At 42.4% G+C, this 24081-nt stretch overlaps 1 protein-coding gene across 1 annotated transcript in view; it reads right to left on the bottom strand.

The window, feature by feature from the left end:
• Positions 1–14670, bottom strand: part of LOC136051479 (ankyrin repeat domain-containing protein 26-like) — a 34681-nt gene extending 20011 nt beyond the window's left edge. The window contains exons 1-6 of the mRNA XM_065740919.1: positions 14468–14670; positions 12878–13014; positions 3575–3660; positions 1160–1923; positions 645–654; positions 251–485 (exon numbers count right to left, since the gene is read on the bottom strand). Of these exons, the coding sequence (XP_065596991.1) occupies positions 251–485; positions 645–654; positions 1160–1923; positions 3575–3660; positions 12878–13014; positions 14468–14670 (1435 nt within the window). The remainder of the gene's footprint in view (positions 1–250; positions 486–644; positions 655–1159; positions 1924–3574; positions 3661–12877; positions 13015–14467) is intronic.
• Positions 14671–24081: the final 9411 nt, after the last annotated feature.

Below are 24081 nucleotides of genomic sequence, written 5' to 3' on the forward strand. Positions count from 1 at the left end.
GAAGACCCCATTAGTGTCCGTTTTAAGGAAGAAATTCACAAGATCTCTATCTCCTCCAGTGAAATAAAATTGAACGTCCAATGTGCACTCAGTTCTTAGAAAAACATATTTTTAAAAGCTTGAGAATCATGGGACAACTCGGCATAGCTTTCACTGAGGAAAGTGCTTCAAACACAAGACCAGAAAAACCCTGAAGCTAGAACCCCTAAATATTACAAATAAAAATTACAGGTTATTTTATTAGTTTACCTTTTTAGTGGCATTTCTGTTAATTTTAATCTCTCTTCAGATGAAGAATTCTCTGTGTGCATTTCTTCTTCTATCGTTCTTTCACTCTCAGTTTTTTCTTCATTCTTCCTTAGAGCAAACTTTTCTTTCACTGGTTGACTGGTAATATCGCCTGCTGGTGTACTGAATTTATCAAGATCTTGTTTCTCCATTGTTTGCTTTTTGAAATGTTTCTGCTTCCCTTCTTCCTTCTCAACCTACGAAGAGAAAGTTAAGCTTCATGTATTTTTTTGTTCCTAAAGGCGATAAAAACTGTATGTAAGACCAAAGAATCTAAGGCTGACTTCTGAAATAATGAAAAATAAAACAAAAAACAAAAAATTGCTCCACAAAATGTATGAAGTCATTGAAAATACTCTGATTTCACTCATGATTTAAAGTATCACAAAAAAACACAGCCCTTAGGACAGAAACAATAAGTCATGACTGATGGATAAGGAATTAGATGGACTACACACCATTACTTGTAGAAACACAAAATAAAGAGCGGATGAATGACGGAGCACTTCCTTAATGACGAGGAAAAAGAAACCCCAAACTCACAAGCAGAAAGTTTCACAGCAATCAGGAGTTTTAGTGAAAGGCAATGAAGGCACACCATGCACAAATCACAGCAAACGAAGAGATTAGTCAAGACCCTGTTCAGAAGCTATTTTCATTCCTTGACTGAGAATCAAAATTGGTGTACTTGTATGCATTTCTTTTTACAGCAGTGAGGTGATCACTACTTACACTGGAACTGACTGCCACCTATTGTTAAACAGAAACACTACATTTTGTTTTCCCCACAACGTAATTAGAAGGTTTTGAGAAAAGTACCACTCTAGTCTCTAGTTTTTTATTTCCATTCCTCCCATTTCCTTGATTTCACTAAGGCAGTCTCTGGAAATCCTTGTCAAATTTCCTCTCTCTTATCAAACCAAGTGTACTTTCATCATTTGTGGAAATCCGTCTTATTTTAGGAGGAATATTAGAAATGCCATCCAAAATATTTGTTTCTAGACAATGTCTCAGGGAATATTCAGGACTTACCTCTACATTCCTACTAATCCCATTCTCATTCTCTTCCATTTCCTCTCCTTTTGCTAGAGGTACTTCTGTATTATCTGTGCACTTAGCACAGTCTTCTTCATCTGCACTCCAGATATTGTCCATGTTTGCATTTAAATTACTGTGATCAGGAAGGACGGCACAATTTGAAATGACAATTTCCAATTTGGGTTCTTCTAGGTCTGCGTTAAGTTTCGTAACTCCAAATTCACCTTTACTTTCTAACTTATTACTTGATTCTGTCTCCCAAGATGAAACACAAAAATTCTCCAGTTCATCCTTGAAGTCATCTTCTGCCACTTCTGCCGCAAGGGACGTAGTTTTTTCAGATTCATCAATTTCACCAAACAGCTGCTTCAGCTTTGCTGTAACCTTTTTAAAAATTGCTTTCAATTCCATTTTCTCATTTTCAAGCCACATTCTTTCATATCTTCCTTCCCACGATTTTAGATTTAACTGCTTGTCAGCACTGTGGGATTCCTTGTTTTTTGCTAGGGCTTCCTGAGGAGAAATTTCTGCTCTGTCTGTCTGCTTTACATGTGCTGTCCTTTCTACCAAGTTAGTAGTTTCTAAAATACATTTAACCTTAAATAAGCAGATAGAGACAGACAAATTACCAAGAAAAAGGAAATTACGGTTAAGCCAAGTGATGATGTTGCAGACTTATCCGATCATGCCACAAAAATAAAAAAACTACCTTATTTATTTATTTATTTATTTTAAGAAGGAAATAGAAGGATGTAGTTTAGAAACAATGGTTTTTCTTCCTTTAGATTTCTCTGATCACGAGCATTGCTTTTACCAGTTATAGAGAGAAGGCAGGCTAAAAGGACTTTATGTTTTAGTACACTACTTAAGAAAAAAAAACAACAACAACAAAAAAACCCGACCAAACAGAAACCAACAAAACTATCAACAACAATGTAGAACACAACTGCCTCAAATTCCCCATCCTCCATCACTTTCTACTATCTGGCACTCTACAACACCCTGCGAGCTGTGTTAACACAGTGTGAGTGATTAACAAGCTTTTTACTACCCACCACAAGGAGAACTGGCTACATTACAATCATTTGTGCTCCCCGGAGTCAGAATTATTAAATTCCATTCCAAGCTTCCAAGAAAAATATTTACTAGGAAAACCTGTTGGTTCCTGCCCTCAGCCCAAAAATCAAAAAGCAAAACATCTACCAAAGCTGTACCACGCCTCAAACCCACCAACTGCATCCTCTCTGCAGTCTCCTCGTAGCTCTGACTTCACACTCTATTCCTCAATGGTGCTGACTGCTCATATCACATGTCACAGTCCCTGCAACATGCTCCTTGGTTTGTGTTCCCTTCAGAATTAGGCCTGCAGCCTTGGTGTCCCAGGAGGCCAAGACCATTGATCTTCTCACACTGGTTATACAGGCCCTTTTCTCTCTCCACATCTTAATTCTGCAAAAATCTTTCACAATGGAGAGGAGAATCTCAGTCGGCCAACGCTTGTACCAGCCATTCTGCTCCCAGGCTTCACTCTTTTTGCACGTCTACTACCTTCTTTCAGTACTTAAGTTCTGTTCTCTACCTCTTGAAATTCACATCCCTCTTCCACGGTGCCTGGGCATGTGGTTGAAAATACTTGCTCCACTGTCCCTTGAGGTATTACAGAAGACTCTAGACACTCACTGGAGATCCCTACCCAGTCCTGTCCTGTATGCCCAATGCAAACGAAATGCCTGCTTTATATTCCTCCATAATGGCCTCCAAAAATTATTTTCAAACACTTTTTAACTTGATCACACAAGGCTACCTTTTGCAGAAGCAGAGAAAGCATTGACAGATCATCATATTTCAGGTTTTTGCTTGATCTTTCTCTTACAAAGAGGAAAATATGGCATATTTTATCAAAGAAACAATCAGACAATAGAAAAATCTTGCTCCCAATTGAATACATATTTTGGATAGGAAAAAAAAACCACAACTGCACTGTTTCTCAGCACTGCACACAAAGAAAAACACTGCAGTGTTTAAGCAAACCGGCTGGAAACATATCAGGACGATGTCAAGTATCCATCGCAGCAGCAAGCATTTTACACCACTCTAAGAAGATAGTATCTAACTTCAGATGATAAAATCCTCACGTACAAGACTCTCTTTTCAGAACTATTTACTGAGAGGTAAGCTTTCTTTTACCTAAATGCATAACACAGTTCACTAATTCAGACTATAACTCATAATATCTGTTTTCACATACCTGCTCCCCACAGCTTTCAATGGCTTCCATGACAATCTCTTCTTCAGATGATGATGGCGCATGAAAGACAGAATTGGAGCACTCATCTACAGTGAAGAAATCACATTTTTGTAATGAACATGACTTATTACAACTTACTACAACAACAAAAAAACATCAAGATTTGATTTTAGTTCACTTGGTGGTCAAGTAACACAGATGCACCATAGAAAGATCACCATAATCACCTCTTCCCCCTTTCCATACTGATTTCAAACTTAACTTAGCTGAATCATATGAAGCAGACTTTCAAGACAATTGAAAAGCTGATTTAGAGCTCCCAGAAGCTTGCAAAGATCTGGTTCCAGCCTACTAAGCTAAAATTGGATTAGCCTTTTCAGTTATGTCGCTGTACCCATGTTATAAGCTGGACTGCCAAATCATTTTTAAAAAGAGACAAGTTTTATTCCGATAACAAAACTTTCCTGCTCTCTCATGCTCAATCAGGATGGTCATGAGGTAAATGCCACAAGCTGCAGGCAGAAACCCTTAGCAACAAAACCTGAATTTATCCTCAAGTTTAACTCAACCAGACACCACTCTTACCACGTTGAGCAGCAAATTAAAGCAAAAAAAATACATACATGTCCAGACAACACACACAACACACGCGAGAACTTCCAGGCCAGCAAGAGCAGTGTTAACTGGTGTTAATTAACAAGAGCCCAGCATTTCTTCACTGCTAAAGCACACACCCAGAACACAACAGGGCTCCTATGGAAAACACTAGAAAAAGTTCACTTGTCTATAAACACAGACAAATCCAATCTATGAGAAAGTTACCATTGTTGTGCTCCCCTGAAATATTCAGCAAGCACGCTCCATGTTCAGCTGCAGCTGGGAGCAACACACCAGGTGATACTTTTCTCAGGCTTTCGGAATCCGACTGTACAATGTAAAACACATGCATGAGAATTGGTACAAACTTGTTTTTTCTGTAATGTAATTTAATCTTCAATCTTTAATTTAACCTTTGTATCAAAGGTTTTTATATCTCTAATAAAAGGGAAAAAACATCCTCACGTCTCATCTGAACTATTCTCTCATGTTGATCAAGCTTGGCAAACCAGACAGCCACAAAAGAAATTAACATGGGAAATCAAGATGTTGATAATAAACAAGGAGCTTATGCTCGAGGGGCTTGTACCCCACAGTGGTGAGAGAATGCACCAATCACTCCATTGCAAAAAGAAAACAAGTGTGATTTGTGTTGATTAAAGGCTATTAAAGGCTAACAAGGCAAAGCTAACAGAGATTAAGGCTACCTTGAAAATCTTAGTCTTGTATTTTTAAGAAAGGGGTAGGGGATGAGTTTGTTTTTCCTCACAAAAAAGCAAAAACAACAACAAGAAAAGAACAACCAAGAGGAGGGCTAGCTACAGACCCTGCTCACTTTTGTCTTGTTACTTATCTCAGACAGAACGGATAAAAACAGCCAACACACTCGGTATTTGTTGAACACTTTTGAAAAATGGATTAAGTGTATCTACAAAAGATAGAAGTTCTATACAGAAAAATCTAAATGTCTGTGCTGCTCACTCGGGAGACAACCATTTAATTCCAACTGCATCGGCAGAATAGAGCTGGACAGTGAGAAAAACAATCCTCACACAAGCTCCCCTGAGCAGCTAACAAGTTTTTATGTGCAGTAAACCATGCTGTATCAACATCATGCTAGAAAACCAACTCCAAAGCCAGTAGCTAGGAGGCCCACGTAAGCAGTTTGACCTAACTTTGTCCCACCACCAACTGAACACACAATCTACCGTGTAAGAACTTCAAAGACCCCCAGTTACAGACATAGAGCAGCAACAACACGAGGTAAACAAGCCTCATCAGGGGCAGGGCTCAATTCAAAGGGAATCACCTTATTTATTTATTTATTTTAAGAAGGAAATAGAAGGATGTAGTTTAGAAACAATGGTTTTTCTTCCTTTAGATTTCTCTGATCACGAGCATTGCTTTTACCAGTTATAGAGAGAAGGCAGGCTAAAAGGACTTTATGTTTTAGTACACTACTTAAGAAAACAAAACAACAACAACAAAAAAACCCGACCAAACAGAAACCAACAAAACTATCAACAACAATGTAGAACACAACTGCCTTAAATTCCCCATCCTCCATCACTTTCTACTATCTGGCACTCTACAACACCCTGCGAGCTGTGTTAACACAGTGTGAGTGATTAACAAGCTTTTTACTACCCACCACAAGGAGAACTGGCTACATTACAATCATTTGTGCTCCCCGGAGTCAGAATTATTAAATTCCATTCCAAGCTTCCAAGAAAAATATTTACTAGGAAAGCCTGTTGGTTCCTGCCCTCAGCCCAAAAATCAAAAAGCAAAACATCTACCAAAGCTGTACCACGCCTCAAACCCACCAACTGCATCCTCTCTGCAGTCTCCTCGTAGCTCTGACTTCACACTCTATTCCTCAATGGTGCTGACTGCTCATATCACGTGTCACAGTCCCTGCAACATGCTCCTTGGTTTGTGTTCCCTTCAGAATTAGGCCTGCAGCCTTGGTGTCCCAAGAGGCCAAGACCATTGATCTTCTCACACTGGTTATACAGGCCCTTTTCTCTCTCCACATCTTAACTCTGCAAAAATCTTTCACAATGGAGAGGAGCATCTCAGTCAGCCAACGCTTGTACCAGCCATTCTGCTCCCAGGCTCCACTCTTTTTCCACGTCTACTACCTTCTTTCAGTACTTAAGTTCTGTTAATAAGAACATTAATAAGAACAGTAGGAGTGAGCAGATGTAGTTTATATAAAGTGTAAAATCAAAGTATTCAAAAACAAAGAAAATAATGCACACTGCCAAGTTTGGCTTCTGTGGCTTCTACAAATGAAAATACATTTTAAAAGAATTATTTGATCTATTTTTATTAGCTTGTTTGTTTTTAAACAAATCTTTTACCTACATCAAATCTTGAACAGTAAATAAAGGGCTGACTCCTTTTGAAAGTACTTATATGCTTTCTAGATCCTTCAATTTTAATTACACAAACATTCTTCATGTATACAAGTCAGTGACTATTTTACTTCAAAACTATCTGTAGATGCATAACAATCCCAAGAAAAATGTTTTTTTTTTTTAAAAAACTATCAGTCAGTGACAGATCTGTAAATTTCAAAACAACGCTTGAAATATGCATCACTTCAATTTAAATCAATGTAAGCAAATGGAATGATGTTTAAAGTACACATGCTTCCATCTCCAGCATTGCAGAGTGTGTTGAACTACCAAATCCTAATCATTGCAGAATCCCAGTGCAACTGACTACATACTCCAGACATCACTGAAAAAAACGTCAATCCTTCAGAACATCAATAAGAACAGTAGGAGTGAGCAGATGTAGCTTATAAAAAGAGTAAAATCAAAGTATCCAAAACCAAAGAAAATAATGCAGCGTGAGATTATGTACAAGCATGGAATGTCATCCCACAGAGAAAGGAAAAAAGAAAAAAATCCTTATTTGAGCAGCTCAAGCATTAAGCACTCAAGGAACCTAGTGAGAAAGAAAAGAGAACCAGGTGATGAACAGTTTGACTAGATTTTGATAAATAAATATTCTTTTTGATTATCAGTTAGCATTCTACCATGTAAACTAGGGGAAACCATAGCAAAGTTTGAAAGAGAACAAAATAGGTTATTAACTTACAACCCCTAAAGTCTGCAAATCTGACTCAATGAACAGCTACAAAAATCTGTTTTTTTATCTTGGTATCTACTGCGTTTTTGCCCCAGACCATAAATCTACTGCATGTTCTGCCAAAGGTACATCTCTTTTTGGAAAAACTCAGAGCTGAAGAAAGGTTGACAGACCAGAGACTCCTTTTAAGGAGAAAAAATTGAATTGTCTGGAAAAGCAGTTTACTGCAATCTAATAGAGAACTGCCTTAAAATAACTTACTTGACATAGCCATTTTCCTACAAAGGCACTGTACCTTGGAGGTAAAATTCAGTTCTTCTTCGTCAGTAGTATGCCAACTGTCACTATCGTCCTCTTTTTCAGAACTTCTTAGAAAACAAAGCAAAATAAATACTGGTTCTCTCAAATCATTTCTCAAGTAAGTGTTTGGTATTTTTAGAAGTCTCACCTTATTGAACCTCCTCCGGAAATGCCATCTATTGCTGTTCAAATATAAATGGAAAAGTGGAAATTAGATTTTGCATAGTAAAAATTAATCAGTACCAACACTGAACACGGAAAAACGGTTCATAATAGTATGGAAGCTGGAGTGGCCAATTCAATAAAAACACCACGAAGGAAAGCATCTACAAAACAGTGCTTTTTCAAACTATATTGTAAAAATAAAATGATAAAAACAGATGAGAGATATTTGCATTTTATTTGCTGCTCTTCCAAGCTATGGATTATTCTGAAAAACGTAAAGAAAATCAAAAAGCATACTTGAGAGCTAAAGGCTGTCCTTAGATAGAAGAATCACCAGCAGTTCTCCACAGTGAATCATCGAAGGATATACAAGAGACAAAAGGAGCATTACCCGGGCATGCTATACTACACTGCAAGTTTTCATCAGTCCAGTGGAGGTAGTAATTCACACCTAAGATCATACGGTAAGTCGCATCAGAAGGGATCTCCAGAAGTCTATCAGCCAACTACTTAAAGCCAGCTCAGCTTTCAGGTCAGGAAAAGTTGGTTAGGGCTTTATTCAGTGTAGTCTTGAGCACCTCCAAGAAGAGAAACGGTCCAACCTCTCTCTTTTGCCATCCTTATCATGGCAACACTTTTCATTTCCAGTTAGAAACTTTCTTGCTTCCATTTCCACGTGGCTCTTGCACTTCCACCTCCTGCCAGGTATCACAGGGAAGCACCTGGCTGTGTCTTTTGATCCGCATTAGAAGCCACTGTTAGGACCTTTCAAAGCTCCCTCTTCTTCAGGCTGAGTAAGCCCATTTTCTCAGCCCCCTCTCACGGGGCAAATACTCCTTCACAAAAATGATGGCTCCCTAGACAATTAGCTCACTGCTGAACCATTAACCTCTCTTGTAGCAGGAACTCAGAACTACAACCAAGGATCAAGGCACAGTCTAGTGAGTGCCAAATAGGGGCAGACAATCACGTTTCTCGTCTCCTGGCTTTCCTGCTCTTAAAACAGCCCAGGCTGCAGCTCTTAGCTGCCACAGCACCCTGCTGGCTCATGCTCAGCTCGCCCTCTGCCAGGTCTCTGTCCTTTCTGCCACCCTGTCACACAGTCCCACCATGTTTTGTAGGAAGGGATTGTTCCTCACCATGAGGGTCTTGGTATTTGCCTTTGATGGATTTCTTACAGTGTCTGCCAAATCCACTTCACCAATTGGCCAAAGTCCCTCTGAATGCCAGCTCTGTGCTGAAGCATATCCAACCATCTCCCTAATATCAGATCATTTGCAAACTTTATGAAAGTGCCTTTAAGTAGATATATCCTTCGGGTCATTGATGTACTGATGAAAACTGCACGGTAGGAAAACAACTTTTGTCCTCTTAACAACCAAGACAAAATAGAAGGACTTTGATTCCCAGCAAACAAGGAAAAACAAACGTATCTGACCTCCACATAGAAGTCAGCATTCCCAAAGTTCTTGAACTAATTGTTAACGATCATTAACAAAATGAAGGGCAAATGAGAGTACAAATTCTGTATTTCCTAAACACAGAGATTAGCTGAGAATATTCCCTGATCTGAACACAGCTTTCTGAAGATGCAATACAGTATACACATTCAGTGAAATCTCATGTAGAGAGATTCACCAAGAGGCTGAAACTTCCAATGTTAATGTTCTAACGTTAAATGGATTAAATGCTTACAGTCTGATTTTTGATGTTTTCCTCTACAGACAAACACAGAACATTCTTAAACGCTAACAGAATACTGCAGTACATATAACTAACTAACTCAGTACTAAGACTCTATCTGCTAACTTTACACACACAACAGAAAATTGCTGCTGTGTAGAACAGTTAAACACTGGACAGGTGACTTCAGTTACAACTTCATTAAGTATCGCTAGAATTAATCAAAACAGCTCATTAACTTATCTGAACTTTTGCTTTCAACATATAATACATAGAACCAATGATCAAAACCAGGTCGCACTATCCTTTTCAAGGCAGGACAAGAATTTCACGAGATAGCTTTCAGCTAGACCAAAGTCACAGCCATGATGCATTGACACAGAAATGAGATCTAGTCCCTAGGGATTGCCTGTTTCCACTTTATTTGAATCCCGTCCCCATTTCTGAGCAACAGAAGAACAGACTACCAAGCAAACAAACATACAACCCAAAAAACAAAACGCTATCACAAGCGACAAAAGCAAACGCTGAATTCAGTAATAATGAACTCATGCAAAACATGCAAACAAATAAATCTGCCCCAAATTCACTCTAACTTATAGATCTTAAACCACCAAGATATGGATCTGCAAGATAATAAACCTATGATGTGTTAGTGCATCACAAGACATGTTTCATATTTAAAATACTGCTGTGCATAATACCTTTCCTTCATTCTCCTTTTCTTGATGTCTGCTTAGGAGATGGTTGCATTCCTATATCCACTAAGGGAAAGGCATGGAAAGCACAGACGAAACAATGACATCAGAATAAATTTAAAATCTTAGAAGACTGGAAAACACAAAAAGCACACAGACAAAGCTACAGCACTGGGAGAAAGCACTGTGACTATGATGTGCATTTGTGTGCATATATACATCCGTGTTTCAAAAGAGAAGTAATGGAACCGTATCCCTTCATCAAATTCTTTCACAACAAAGCTGTCACTTTTCTCTGGAGCAGAAGGTCGTCCTGTTTATATTGATTTTATCACAATACATGCAATAATGTGGAAAAACAGCTATTATCAGAAACATACATTTATGAAACAGATAAAAAGGATCACAGAATGGGCTTGGGTTGAAAAGATCTCAAGATGGTTTCTCATCCTTTCTGTTTTCCTCTGTTTCCTCAACGGGGGAATATAGGAAAAGTTTTATCTGACCTCAGGAGATATAAATCACACAGGAGTGCTGATGTACTTTTCTAAGAGCTTTACAATGCCGAGACTAATTCTCTAACAACTTGGGGAAACAGTGAAGGAACGGCACACTAGTACGTGCTACAGTGGCTAAAAACAGTCACTGAAGACATAACTCAAAATAAGAACTGCACCATTATTATTTTTCTTAAAAATAAACTCCTACTTAAAATCCAAGAGGTCGGTCATTCAATACGTTAGTTCTGGAAATCAATTTGCCTGTGATTAATAAAAAGGTTCATGTTCTGATATTCAAATAATCATGAGCGAACTTCTTAAAGATGCTGACCTGTTCAACATTCTTCACAGTCGTCTAACTAGAAAGTACAAATGTAGCAGAAAGAATAAGGTCAACGTTTTAAATGGCAGAAAAATAACAGAGAAAAGCAAAATAAAAGAAAATAATTCCAAAGTGGGCATTTCTCTGGTCTCTGCCTTGGAATCCCAGCTTCTCCTCTAACGAACACTTTGAGGACTGTTACTGTGGCATATTAAAAGGAATCGCATGATGCAGAGTGTGGATGCAAGCCAGAGACTGCAAAATTAATTCCAATATTGTTCCTACTATGCTACTGAAGTTTCCCTCTGTGCCCTCCAGTTCACCTGCTGGGTCACCTCTAAGAGTCTGTTGGAAAAGACCGTTAAGATTTAAACTGAGTTCCAACCCCCCTGCTTTAGGCACAGGCACCTCCCTCTAGACCAGGCTGCTCCATCCAGCCTGGCCTTGAATGCCTCTGGGGCATTCAAGGTTCAAGGCATCCACAGCCTCACTGGGCAACCTGGACCAGCGTCTCACCACCCTCACAGTAAACAATTCCATCCTAATATTTAGTCTACCTTCTACTCAGAATAAGAATCCTTCATATTGTAAAGTGATCCAGGCCTGTCAGCCCTTACTGTGGAGAAAAAGAGAAACTATCTACATGCACAGAAGGTAGCAACTGAGTGGGTTTGGGATGAAAACAGGATTTTGATGATTAAACCAACTGTATCAAGCCCCACCGAAGAGCAAGCAAACAAATCTGCAAAACCAACCTACGAGAAACTTTTCCAACCAATGTCGATTTCAAAGCAACTGCTCCTAAGTCACTTGGGTCTAAAATCTATTATATCTGTGAAGAGTCTGGGAAGAAAAAATATGCCGTGTATTCTTTGTTTATACTTCCCAACGCCTTACAATAATAATAATAAATGATGAGCAAGTGTAATAGATAATGAATTGTGTTTGACATAATTCTGACACAAAGCCCTTAAAAATAAGGAATAAATAAAATCTCCTATGTTAGGGGGGCCTGAAATGTAAATGGCAAGGTAAACATTTCCTTTATACTAAAACAGTGGTTTTCTAAGATTCCTTTGGGGCAATATGAGCATATAAACGCTGCCTGGATTTTAAAGGAGTTCCCTTCCTTTAATTACAAAGCAACGAGCCAAGGCTACAGTATTTCTGGATCACAAAGTCCTGTGGTCTTCCTTAAATAAAACCGATTGGAGCTGAAGAAAAGCATCACTTTTATCATAAACCAAACCATGTCCAAAAAGATGCAGTATACACAAACACTGTACCATTGTTGCTGATGAAGTTGCCTGTCCAAGACAATTTTTGTTAATGTCTCCACAGCACAAAAACAACTGTAATTGAAGGTGAGAAGTTATGTGACTTTCTACAAGGAGCTTAGTACGGGTGAGACTATCACAATTAAAACAAAGTGACAGAAATCCTGTGGAACTCAACAAAACATGCATCTTCTTGCAAGTCATCTGCTGCTTCACTGCTACAAAAGATAAAACAATTCAGGACAAAACTACAGCTGTTGCAATCTGATCTTCTGAGCAAGGATCTGAAAGAGCATCTCTAAGAAAAACTGCACACCTGAATAAACAAGGTCACTCTAACCTAGTTTGTTCCCCGTCTTCCCTTCTCCTCCTTGCCAAAAGGAAAACTCAAATAATGGAGCAACTTGATGGGTGCTGAAGGTGACAACTGTATGAGTGGATAGATGTAATGAACACAAATCACAACTGTCCTCACAATCTGTTGAGATGCATTTCAAAGTAGCCGCAAGCAAGCACATTCATAAAACTTCTTGCAACAGTCGAACTGATGCTTCCACCAAAATCAATACTAAGCGCCGTAAACTAAAAAGATACAAACCAACCTAAGGAAGAAACCATCATGATTTTCTCATTAGCTCTACCACAGTTAAAAATCCTACCTCGGTCCATAGCAGGTGCACCCAAGGTAAAGCCAGTAGCACTAGACTTGTCAGGAGTCATAGGTACTGCGATGTCTTGGCTATCACGTGCAGAAGCTTCCCCTGTGTTCTCCCCGTCTGCCAGTTGTTTACTAAGACTATAGAAAGAGAGGAAATGCATTTGAGAAAAATAATCCCATACCTGCACACAACACTTAATGGAATAGTAAGAGCCTCCTACTATCCACTCTAGACACATCCATAGCCAAAATGTTTGATATATTCAGTCAGGGTAACACAGTCTACTTATTGCCTGACTGTAACATGCTAAAGTAAAAATATAGGAATAATATTCATGCACTAGCTTGGTTATTACTGCAACCAGTTTGGTGCAAAAGTGTTCTACATCTGACAACGTCTGGCAGAGCAGATGGCAGAACACTGGTATCCTGACTAAAACAAATAATACCTGACCTTCCTGGTGCTTACAGCTATGATATAAATGGGATATCACAGAGGAAGTCCCCTTCTGAGAGGGAAAGCTGTGTTTCCAATATGCATGAGAAAATTAAACTTCTTTTCTTCAGGTTAAAGACAGAAAGAAAGGGGCTTTTTCAAACTGCTAAGGGTCTGACGACAACTACTCAGTGTGCTTGTATCCAAAGCTGCAGTCATCCAAACAGTACCTGCAGGAGTTTCACCGAATCACAGAACTGTAGGGGCTGGAAGAGACCTCTTTGAGTCCAACCCCCTGCCAAAGCAGCTCCCTAGCCTAGGTTGCACACGTGGGTGTCCAGGTGGGTTTTGAACGTCTCCAGAGAAGGAGACTTCACCGCCTCTCTGTGCAGCCTGTGCCAGTGCTCCGGCACTGCACTGCGAAGAATATCCCACACACATTTGCGCAGAACTTCCTATGCTTCAGTTTGTGGCCATTACCCCTATTCCTATCACCACACACTGCAGAGAAGAGTACAGCCTCATCCGTTTGCCTCCCATTCCTTAGATACTTATAGACATGGCTCAGATCCCCCCTGAAGCTTCTTTTATGAAGGCTGAACAGATGCATTTTCCCCCCTAAAAACACAGGGCAAGGCAGCACAAACAGAAGGCACAGTTCCTCCTGCATGGGACACCTGCTCCAGCAGAGCAGCAGATGAGCTAGAAAGCAGTCAGCATCTTTCTCCCTCCAAGGTCACGTAAAATCCTGCAACTCGTCAAGAATTTATAGGGAGTGTTTTTCTTTTTCACACAATCATTAAAGGTTGGAAAAGGCCTCCAAGATATCCAGTCCACCTGTCCACCTATCACCAACGCTGCGCATTAAACCGTGTCCCTTAGTATCACTCCTACACATTTCTTAGGGACGGTGACTTCACCGCCCCCCTGGTCAGCACGTGCCAGTGCACAACCGCTCTTCTGAACAAAAAGTTGACTTCAGCATCCAACCTGAACCTCCCCTGGCACAATCTGAGGCCGTTCCCTCCCGCCCTAGCAGATCCCATCACGGGCAGGCTGATGAGCCTCCTCCACAAGATCAGTTCCTCCAAGGCAGATCACCCAAAAGCTCCTTGCTACAGCCGCGCCCGTCCCATCCCGTCCCGCCACCCTCACCGCTGCTCCTTGTCACGTCCATCGATGCTGCACTTCTTCAGCGCCTGCCGCACCTGGACCAGCACTCCTGCAGCGGCCGCTCGGTGCAGCTTGCTCAGCTTCTTCGGCCGGAGCTCGTACGCACCGGCGGGGCACGGAGAAGCGGCGCTGCAGGACGGCGGCGGCTCCCGTTTCTTCTTTCCGAATGTGAATATCTTCTTCATGTCGTCTCAGGAGGCTACCGGGACGAGGAGCCCAGAGCACAACGCGAAACCCTGCTGCACGAACAGCAACCCGCAGCCAAATGAGCGGTTGGGCGTCCGGGCGACCGTTGATCCCCATGGCAACGCCGCGAGCACGAAAAAGAGGCGGGAAGCGGAGCTACGCGGTGCCAGTGGGCGCGCGCCCGCAGACAGCAGGAGAGTATGCGCATGCGCAGACTCAGTCGCGTCAGGAGCTGAGTGGACGTTTCCGTCCTGGTTTTGCTGCTTGGTGCTGCTGAAGCATCGGCAGGGCTCATTCTTGGTCTCCCTGTGGGTGTTATTTAATAGGGGCCTCAGAGCACGAGTTTTTCCTGTGTTTTGGAACTCCTGCTTGCATCTCAGCTCCTTAAAAAAAGGGAGAGCTGGCAAACAAGTCTCTTTAGAAGAGCTAAAATATAATAATTTAGAAAAAGGAAAAACAAAAACAAAAAACTTTTTGCTGAAACTGCAGCCACACAAATCCGGTTTGCAAAACCTATGCGGTGTGAGTAGCTATTTTGAGAGCATCTCCTTCATCAGCGCAGTCATTTAATGGAGAAGTGACAAGCAAGATATGTTTTTAGCTAGGTTTATTTACCTTCTTCCACGTGCATTAGAAGAGTTGCAGGATATTGCTTATCAGAGTGCCATCTATGTGCTCTTCCCAGGAGAAAGTAGTTATGTCAGGTGCTCTGTAAGCTGGATGCGTGCTCAGCTGCAAAAGGTCAGCTTTCTGTCTTCCGTTTTTCCATCTTTTTTCTCCCTCATGGATGATATTAAACATACCACTTTTAAGGAGCATTTTTAATTTGTTGTAGTTAAAAACAAATAAATAGGTCATTTGGAATTTTTTTTTTCAGATGTTGGTATTTCTTGTAGTGGCTCTTCATTCTCTCAGCATGTTCTCCTTAGGTCATCTGGAGCTTTCTCTGGGTACCATCAAGTAATGGCTATTTCTATTTTTGTCTGCATGAGGTGATTCCGTTCTGATATCCGGTACAAGTGTTGCATAAGCATTGGCATTTGGGTTAGTCTGCTAAAGACTCACCTTTCATTTGACATAACTCAACACAGTTGGATAATTTAGCTCGCAGTCCTTGCAGCTCTGAGGTACAAAATGGCAGTCTAAAGCTCTCCTGTTTTTATTTTCCCCTTATTAAATCATCGTGTGTATTTTGTTTACCAAAGAGTAGCAATAGCACTATAGACCTGTTGGACTGATACCAGTGTGCTGCACATTGTCTGGTGACTTACTACACCTGCTTTGCAGCTGATGTGCTTAGAAGCTGGGAAAGCTTCCCAGGCACAGTGTATGTTTCTGCATTGCTAGCTCCAGGGCTATGAAGAGAGCTGGGTGGTTGCATGCATCTTTCAGGTAGAGACTGTAGCAGCTTCAGCTCTGCCTGAGTGGAGAGCTGGAGTTGCAGTGCTGCTTTTGGTATTACACTTCTACTCCCCTGTGCAGCCAATGTGTATGCTTAGATGTAGTTTAGCTTTTCCCTGTCCAGTCTGAAGCTCTCACACTGTATTTCATGCACACAGTCTGTTAATCCTCCGGTGGATTAACAACTAGCTTTCTACTGAAAAGGCTGAAAGGATTTCTTTAGGTTTCCTCTAAGTGAGAAGCAAGGAATGATATTTTCACAACAGAAACAGGGATATGTAACACACTACCCTCGTATACTCAGAACCACATAGATTCATGAGATTATGCTGCAGTTTCAAACAGACTTATGTGTTGTTGTGAATGTAGGTACATCATAATTGGATTATTATTATTATTATTATTTTGCTTATATACATTTTAATTGATAACAAAATGAAATAAAACTTTCAACTATTTACTAATTATAAACTGTGAGAAAGTGAGGAATGTTGGCTGAAAACACCCAGCCCCTCAGCAACAACCAAACGTTAGTGCAATGTTTTCCCCATCTGGGTTGCAACCAGGGCACGAGGGGAAGTGTGGTGCTAACTCAGTTGATGGCAAATAGCATGGACTTTAGTACATTGGCTAAACACAATCCAGTAAACAGCAAAAGAGATGCAGCTGTGCTTTCCGTTTTGATAATGGAATTTGAGAATAGGTTTCAAGACTGCTGAAAAAAACATCAATAACTTCATTTCTTTGAAACTCCATTTGCAGTTGACATAAATATATTACTTGTGAATTTTCAAATGGAATGTATAGAGTTGCAACTAAAACCATGATCGTGTCTCTCTAGCAGACTTTGATAAGCCCCATCTTACCAGTGAGAAATACCCCTGCCTTACTCATGTCACTGCTCTTGGCAGTACGTACACTTGTGAACAAGGGTGAAGCACGGGAAGAGTAACACTTCATCACAACTCTCTGTTGAACACCTTGAGTGCTCACTGAGAACGGCAGTCGCTGCCATCAAACCAGCCTGATGCAGTCCTTTCACAGAAACAAGGTCATGTATCCCACTGGTTTTGTGGTTTTGTTGCTCTTTTTTTGGTGTGTTTTAAAAGCAAACATTAAAAATGCAGTTTTGTGATTTTATATACATTACCTATATTATATATTTAATGAGTGTTGCTCCTGAAGTAATGCCTCCTATGTTATTCTTTTGGCCCATGATGTCAGAGGTGGGTGTTGATGGTATAGCAGTAGGTGTTGAACCTCCTCACCAATATTCCACTGCATTTTATTGCTGTGTGACAGATGGCAGCAGAGGGACAGTCTGACAAAATGGCATTTGTCATGGAAGTGCGTATGAAGAAAAGGTGTTTTCATCTGTTACCTGTCCAGGAAATAGTCCTATGTGTTGATTCCCCTCTTCAGTCATCCAAGCTGACTGTAAGGCAGCTACCAAGTCCTCCAGGCAACCATGAATTTGTATAAGCACAAAAAGAAGGATAACATCATGCTGCAATTTTTCTTCCCATAGTTCACACCTCACTGCTGCTCTTGCCAGTATCAGTTCAGAACAGGGCTTGCAGTCATCTCTTACTTCCCTAGACAAAAAACACAAACGATTTTCTTCACATAGCGCTCAGATTAAAGCATACCTTTATACCAATTGTAACCACTGTATTAGGGAGAATGAGGCACTTCAAGTCCGTGCTGTGCAGAGTTCTACAAACTTGATAAATACCATTAATGAGGAGGAAAGTCTGAAGTGCAGTCTGAGTTCTTCAATATCACTACTGGTCTAAAACAGAACATACACCAGCATGTTAATGTAAACCCTTACCTTCTATTTTTAACAGTGACTTGCCATAGGATCATGGGAAAACTCTTAAAATCACAAAGCTGGGGAATGGGCCGGCAGGATTTTCAGAGCAGCCTATGGGCAGCACAGCTCGGGAGCTCAGCTTTCCTAGGTTCTCCAGGAAAATCTCATCCTGTATTTTCCCCACAGAATTACTTAACTAGGCTCAGGAGCTTGCAAAAACCAGAGGTTCTTAACTAACTTACTGAGGCAAAGGCTTGCAGGTTGCTCAAAGCAGCTTCAGTCATTTTGCTTTATGGCTGAACTGTGGCTTCCAATCTGTCACCTTCAGCCTGGAGCCTGAAACAGAAATACATGAAGGGAAATTGAAAACTTCCACTTTCAAAACCTCACGTTTCTTCATTGCATTTTGATCTATTAGAATTCATAAGCAGCTTTTTAAGAGGAACGCGTGCGCATTTCTCCCAGTATGAACAAAGCAGCTTCTTAATGAGTAGCCCTCCTAATCACAGGTGCCTGGTTAATAAAATAAGGAAACCCACTTCCATGTTACTCAATCTACCCTGCCAAAATGATGCCCGGGGTACTGCAACAACCTGAGCTTATGTCTCCACTGTTACCTTAAGCTGCTCACAGGGGCAGAAACTGAAAGCAGCAGTCCCATTCCTTGCCAGCCCGACCATCACAGCTCAGTGCACGCTGAAGCATCCTGAGCTATAGAAAAGCCCCATAGAGAGGATCAATTCCCTCCCTCAATTCCCTCAGCAGCAGAGGACTGAGCACCACCCTCTGGGAATTAGGTGGAAACTTAGGGCAGATGCAGAGAAACCTCAGAGTCCATAGCTTTGATGTACTTGAGTTGTGTTGTGTAATTTGGTGCCTGTTTACATGAATTAATCCCCAATATGCTTGCAGTCTTTCATGTGGACCAAGCTTAGCAGGAGGGTCGATTCACAGTCTCTTACAGGTATCCAAGGCAGGAGCTTGAGCTCCTCCTAGAATCAGGGATAAGGTCAATTCAGAAATATCCATGGCGCCGTTAGGTTCATGTCAGCTTCAGAGCAGAAACTTGGAGGGACAGCAATGTGTTTGTATGTCCCCACAAGAAGGCTGCTTCTAACACACTGCTTTGCTCCTCCAGCTTGTGGAGAGCACCAAGGCCTACTAGCAGTATGACATACCTTGAACAGCTGGCCTAGAGCTTAAGTATTTCAAGGTTGCCTTGTTCAGAAGCATAAGGCACAGGCAGCAGAAGAGGGCAGCCAGCCCACAGGGAAAGAAGCCCAAAAGTAAGCAAGCCAAGATGTAAGCAAGCCAATGGGGAACCATGTGCATCCTTCACAGAAAGTGCCTTAGAATACTGAGGAGATTCAGACTCTTCCTCTTGCTCTCCTACTATTGCAGGAAGACAACCTAAAAAGAATGGACAAAGTGAGACACTTCAGTCTTTTACAGCAAGTTTGCCTAAATTTGTTGAGCCCTGTCATCAAAGTTTTGCCATGTTCTCTGTGGGGAAGTGCAGCTGCAAGGTTTGTTAAAAATTTGTGGTAGCTGGCTTTACAAGTTGTTTTTTACTTAACATTTTCTGTGCTTCTATCAAGATTATAATAAGGCCCTCTGTCAAAAGAAGCCCAACTCCGTGCAGAGAGATAGGCGTAATCAGGCAGAGCTTTCAAACAAGCAGTGCATGTTTGGACAGGACCTTTACACTGCCTTATTTCCTTCCTGTCCCAGGAAGGAATGAACTCTCCTTAGTGCTGAGAGCAGTGTTGCTGCTTTCTACGAGTGCTTTTTGCCATCTAGTGGCAGCAAGCTAATTGTTTAACATTTCCCGTAAAAATTACACTTTTTAGACATAATATAAAGTAGTCAGTCCTTGCTGTAGGAAACCTTCACCAAGTATCATGGTGCAACTATCAATTTAGGCTACAAACTGTACTACTAAGGGCCAGGAAACTATCTTTTTCTGGAATGGCTGGAAAATACTTAGTAGCATCGTTTCCAACCATCACCTATTATTCCTTCTGATAGGTCAGGCTGGCAGGCTGAAGTTGCTGAGAGAATACTTAGGGCTGTCAAAAGGGACTTTAGGGAATTAGGGCAATTGGTGGGTGGAGTGGAAGTACAGGTGGTGTTCTTTTCTATCCCTTCAGTGGCAGTGAGGGATACTGAGAGGTTCAGGAAAACACATCTAATGAATACACAGCATCAGCCTTAATGTTGCAGCTGAAATTTCTTTCCTTCTTTATTTTACCATGAGGAGGTTTACTCAGCTCCTCTCTCAAAGGGAGAAACAGATCGTAGCCCAGGAGCTGACAGGGCTCACTGAGAGGGTGGTGCTCCTGAGCACTTACAATACATTGATGATATCATTGTGTGGGGCAATACAGCAGGGGAAGTTTTTGAGAAAGGAGAGAGAATAATCCAGATCCTTCTGCGAGCTGGCTTTGCTATCAAGCGAAGCAAAGTGAAAGGGCCTGCACAGGAAATTCAGTTCCTAGGTATAAAGTGGCAAGATGGACGTCGTCACATCCCTACAGATGTGATTAACAAAATCACTGCCATGTCTCCAGCCACAAGTAAGACAGAGACCCAAGCTTTTCTGGGTGTAGTGGGCTTTTGGAGAATGCATGTTCCAAACTACAGTCTCATTGTGAGCCCTCTCTATCGGGTGACGCGGAAGAAGAATGATTTTGTGTGGGGCCCTGAGCAGCAGCAGGCTTTTGAGAAATTAAGCAGGAGATAGCCCGTGCCGTGGCCCTGGGGCCAGTGCGGACGGGACAGGATGTAAAGAACATCCTCTACACTGCTGCTGGAAAGGAAGGTCCCACTTGGAGTCTGTGGCAAAGAGCTCCTGGAGAGACTCGAGGCCGACCCCTTGGATTCTGGAGACGGGCGTACAGGGGGTCTGAGGAGCGCTACACTCCAACTGAGAAGGAGATCTTAGCCGCGTACGAGGGGGTTCGAGCTGCTTCCGAACTGAAATGCAGCTCCTTCTGGCACCTCGACTGCCAGTGCTGAACTGGATGTTCAAAGGAAAGGTTCCCTCTACCCATCATGCTACTGATGCCACTTGGAGTAAGTGGATTGCGCTGATTACACAGCGAGCTCGGATGGGGAACCTCAGTCATCCAGGAATCCTAGAAGTGATCACGGACTGGCCTGAAGGTAAAAAGTTTGGAACAACACCAGCAGAGGAGGTATCACGTGCCAAAGAGGCCCCACCATATAATGAACTACCAGACAATGAAAAGAGATATGCGCTGTTCACAGATGGATCCTGTCGCATTGTGGGTAAGCACCGCAGATGGAAATCTGCTGTGTGGAGCCCCACACGACGAGTTGCTGAGGCCACTGAAGGAAAAGGAGAATCAAGTCAATTTGCAGAGGTAAAGGCTGTCCAGCTGGCCTTAGATATTGCTGAACGACAGAGGTGGCCAGTGCTTTATCTTTACACTGACTCATGGATGGTGGCAAATAGGTGGACGGTTGGACTAGATGATCTTGTAGGTCTTTTCCAATCTTGGTGATTCCATGATTCCATGAATAAGCTCAGGAGCTGAAATTGCTCAAGGGCTTTGAAAAGGCAGCTATATGATTCTTTCAATTCAAATTGTTAGGATGAGAGTGGAAACAGTCTTTCATGTGAAATGAAATAAAATGGTTGAAGGAGTCAACTACTGTTATGATTTAAGTGTTGTTTGTCGTGTGGCTACAGGGGACAGCTTCCTGTTTTGTCCAGAGACTGTTTAACATCCCACATAGTTCACAACATTGGTCAAGTCATTTGAATTTTATGCTCCAACTTCCAATATTTATAAAAGTTTCTGTTGCGTTCTGCCATGGGCCTCCTGACCCTTAGTAACTGAGGAAGCCAGGAAGTTCTAAGATGACTCTTCTGCAGTACCAAGAAAGACTTGTTCAGTGAAGATAATCTGGGCATAAAGTACAGAAAAGGTGCAAGAGCCAATCGCAGCACTACAGGATTTGGAAGGGACCTCAAGAGATCCCTGAGTCCAAGCCCATTGCTAAAGCAGGTACCCTACAATGGATCACATGGGTAGGTGTACTTAGGGTCTTGAATGCTTCCATAGAAGGAGATTCTACAACCTCTCTGGGCAACCTGTTCCAGGACTCTTGTCACCCTTACCACAAAGATCTTCCACATGTTTTTACGGAGCTTTCTGTGTTCAAGTTTTAGACCATTGCTCTTTGTTTACAATCTCCTCACTGCACACAAAAGGGTGAGCCTGGCCTCATCCGTTTGCCTTCCATCTCCCTTTAGATATTTATAAACATTAATCTGATTCCTCCTCAGTCCTCTTTTCCCGAGGCTGAACAGACTTCGGACCACTGGAGATGCTCCAGGCCCTTTATCATCTTCATGGTCCTCCGCTGGACTCCTAGGAGATCCCTGTCTTTTTTGAACTGGGAAGCCCAGAACTGGACACAGAATTCTAAACGTGGCCACAGCAGAGCAGAGGAGAGGGGGCATCCCAAGGTGCCACTGGCCTTCTTGTCTACCAGGGCACACTGCTGGCTCATGGCCAGCCTGTTGTCTTCCAGAGCCTCCTTTTCCTTTACTGCAGAGCTCCTTTCCAGCAGGTCATCCCCCAACCTGTACTGGTGCATGTGGTTATTCCTCTCGAGCTGCAAGACACTACACTTGGAAGCAAAGAAGGCATTCAGTATCTCCACCTTCTCAGCATCCCTGTTACCAGGACACCCATCTCATTTAGTAGGGGACCCACATTTTCCTGATTCTTTCTTTTACTGTTGACATACCTAAAAAAACCTTTCTTGTTATCCTCTCCCTCCTTTGCAAGTTCCAGAGGGTTTTAGCATTCCCTGTTGCATCTTCACAGACCTTGACAACATTCCTGTATTCTTCCAAAGCGGACAGGCCATTTTCCACATTTCATGGACCTTCTCCTTTCCTTTTTAATCATCTACGAGGTCCTTGCTCAGCCTCACAGGCCTCCTGCCACCTTTCCCAGATTTCTTACTCTTAGGGGTGCACCGACCTTGAGCTCAGAAGTGGCCCAGCTCTCATAGGCCCCTCTACCTTCTAACACTCTTAGCCCATGGGATGCCTTCAAGTATGTCTTTGAAGAGGTCGAAGCTGGTTCTTGTGAAGGCCAGGGTAGCAGTCCTACTTTTCTTCTTCCGCACAAGATCTGGAACTCCATCAACTCAAGATCACTGCATCTCAAACTGCCTCCAACCTTCACATCCCCAAGCAGCCCTTCCTTGTTAGTAAGAACAAGGTGAAATAGCACACCTCTCCTCATTGTCTCCTCCACCACCTGGGTCAGAAACCTGTCTTGAATGTGTTGCAGGAACCTCCTGGACCACGTGTGCCTGGCTGTGTTGCTTATCCAACAAATATCAGAATGATTGAAGTCCCCCATAAAACCAGGACTGCGCATTGCGGGACTACTTCCAGCTGTTTGTGGAAGGCCTCATCAGCTTCCTCCTCCTCATCAGGTCTGTAGAGTGCGCACACACAGCAGTGTCACCTATCTTGTGGTCTGCCCCTTCGCTCCTACCCACAGGCTCTCTGCTTGTTCAGCACTCACCACTGGTAGAGCTCCGGGCAGACCTCAGTGCAGCCTGTCAGTAGTGGAGAAGAGCTTGTAAACAGGAGGGGGACCAACTTTTTACAGTTTGATAGTGGTAGGACAAGGGAGAATGGCTTTAAAGTACACAAGGGGGAATTTAGTTCATCTGGAAGAAATTCTTTACTCACAAGGTAGTGAGGCCCTGGCACAATCTGCCCAGAGAAGCCGTGCACGCCCGGGCCCTGGGGGTGCTCAAGGCCAGGCTGGATGGGGCCTGGGCAGCCTGAGCTGGTGAAAGGTGACCCTGCCCGAGGCAGGGGGTTGGAACAGCATGGGATTTAAGGTGCATTCCAACCCAAGCCCTTCTATGATTCATTCTATGAGTGAGGAAGGTGCTCACCAAGCCCATCTCCATGGGCAGGGGTGGAGAGGGAAGCACACAAGCCTGCTCCCTGATGCCAGTGCAGTGGCTGGAACTGCTGAAAGCTGCCAGAGGAAGGACCCAGGGGCTTTGGCCCACTGATGAACCCCAAGGTTGCCCCTCTCAATGAGGCCTGAGTGTCCTCCAGGTACAGTGAACTCCATTGCAGTATTCTTCCACCTGATTCCTGTCCTGTACCAGCTGGAGAGAGCAC

The sequence above is a fragment of the Cyrtonyx montezumae genome, unplaced genomic scaffold, assembly GCF_038088225.1.
Source record: "Cyrtonyx montezumae isolate F1298 unplaced genomic scaffold, pur_monq_1.0 scaffold_3, whole genome shotgun sequence".
NCBI lineage: Eukaryota > Metazoa > Chordata > Aves > Galliformes > Odontophoridae > Cyrtonyx > Cyrtonyx montezumae.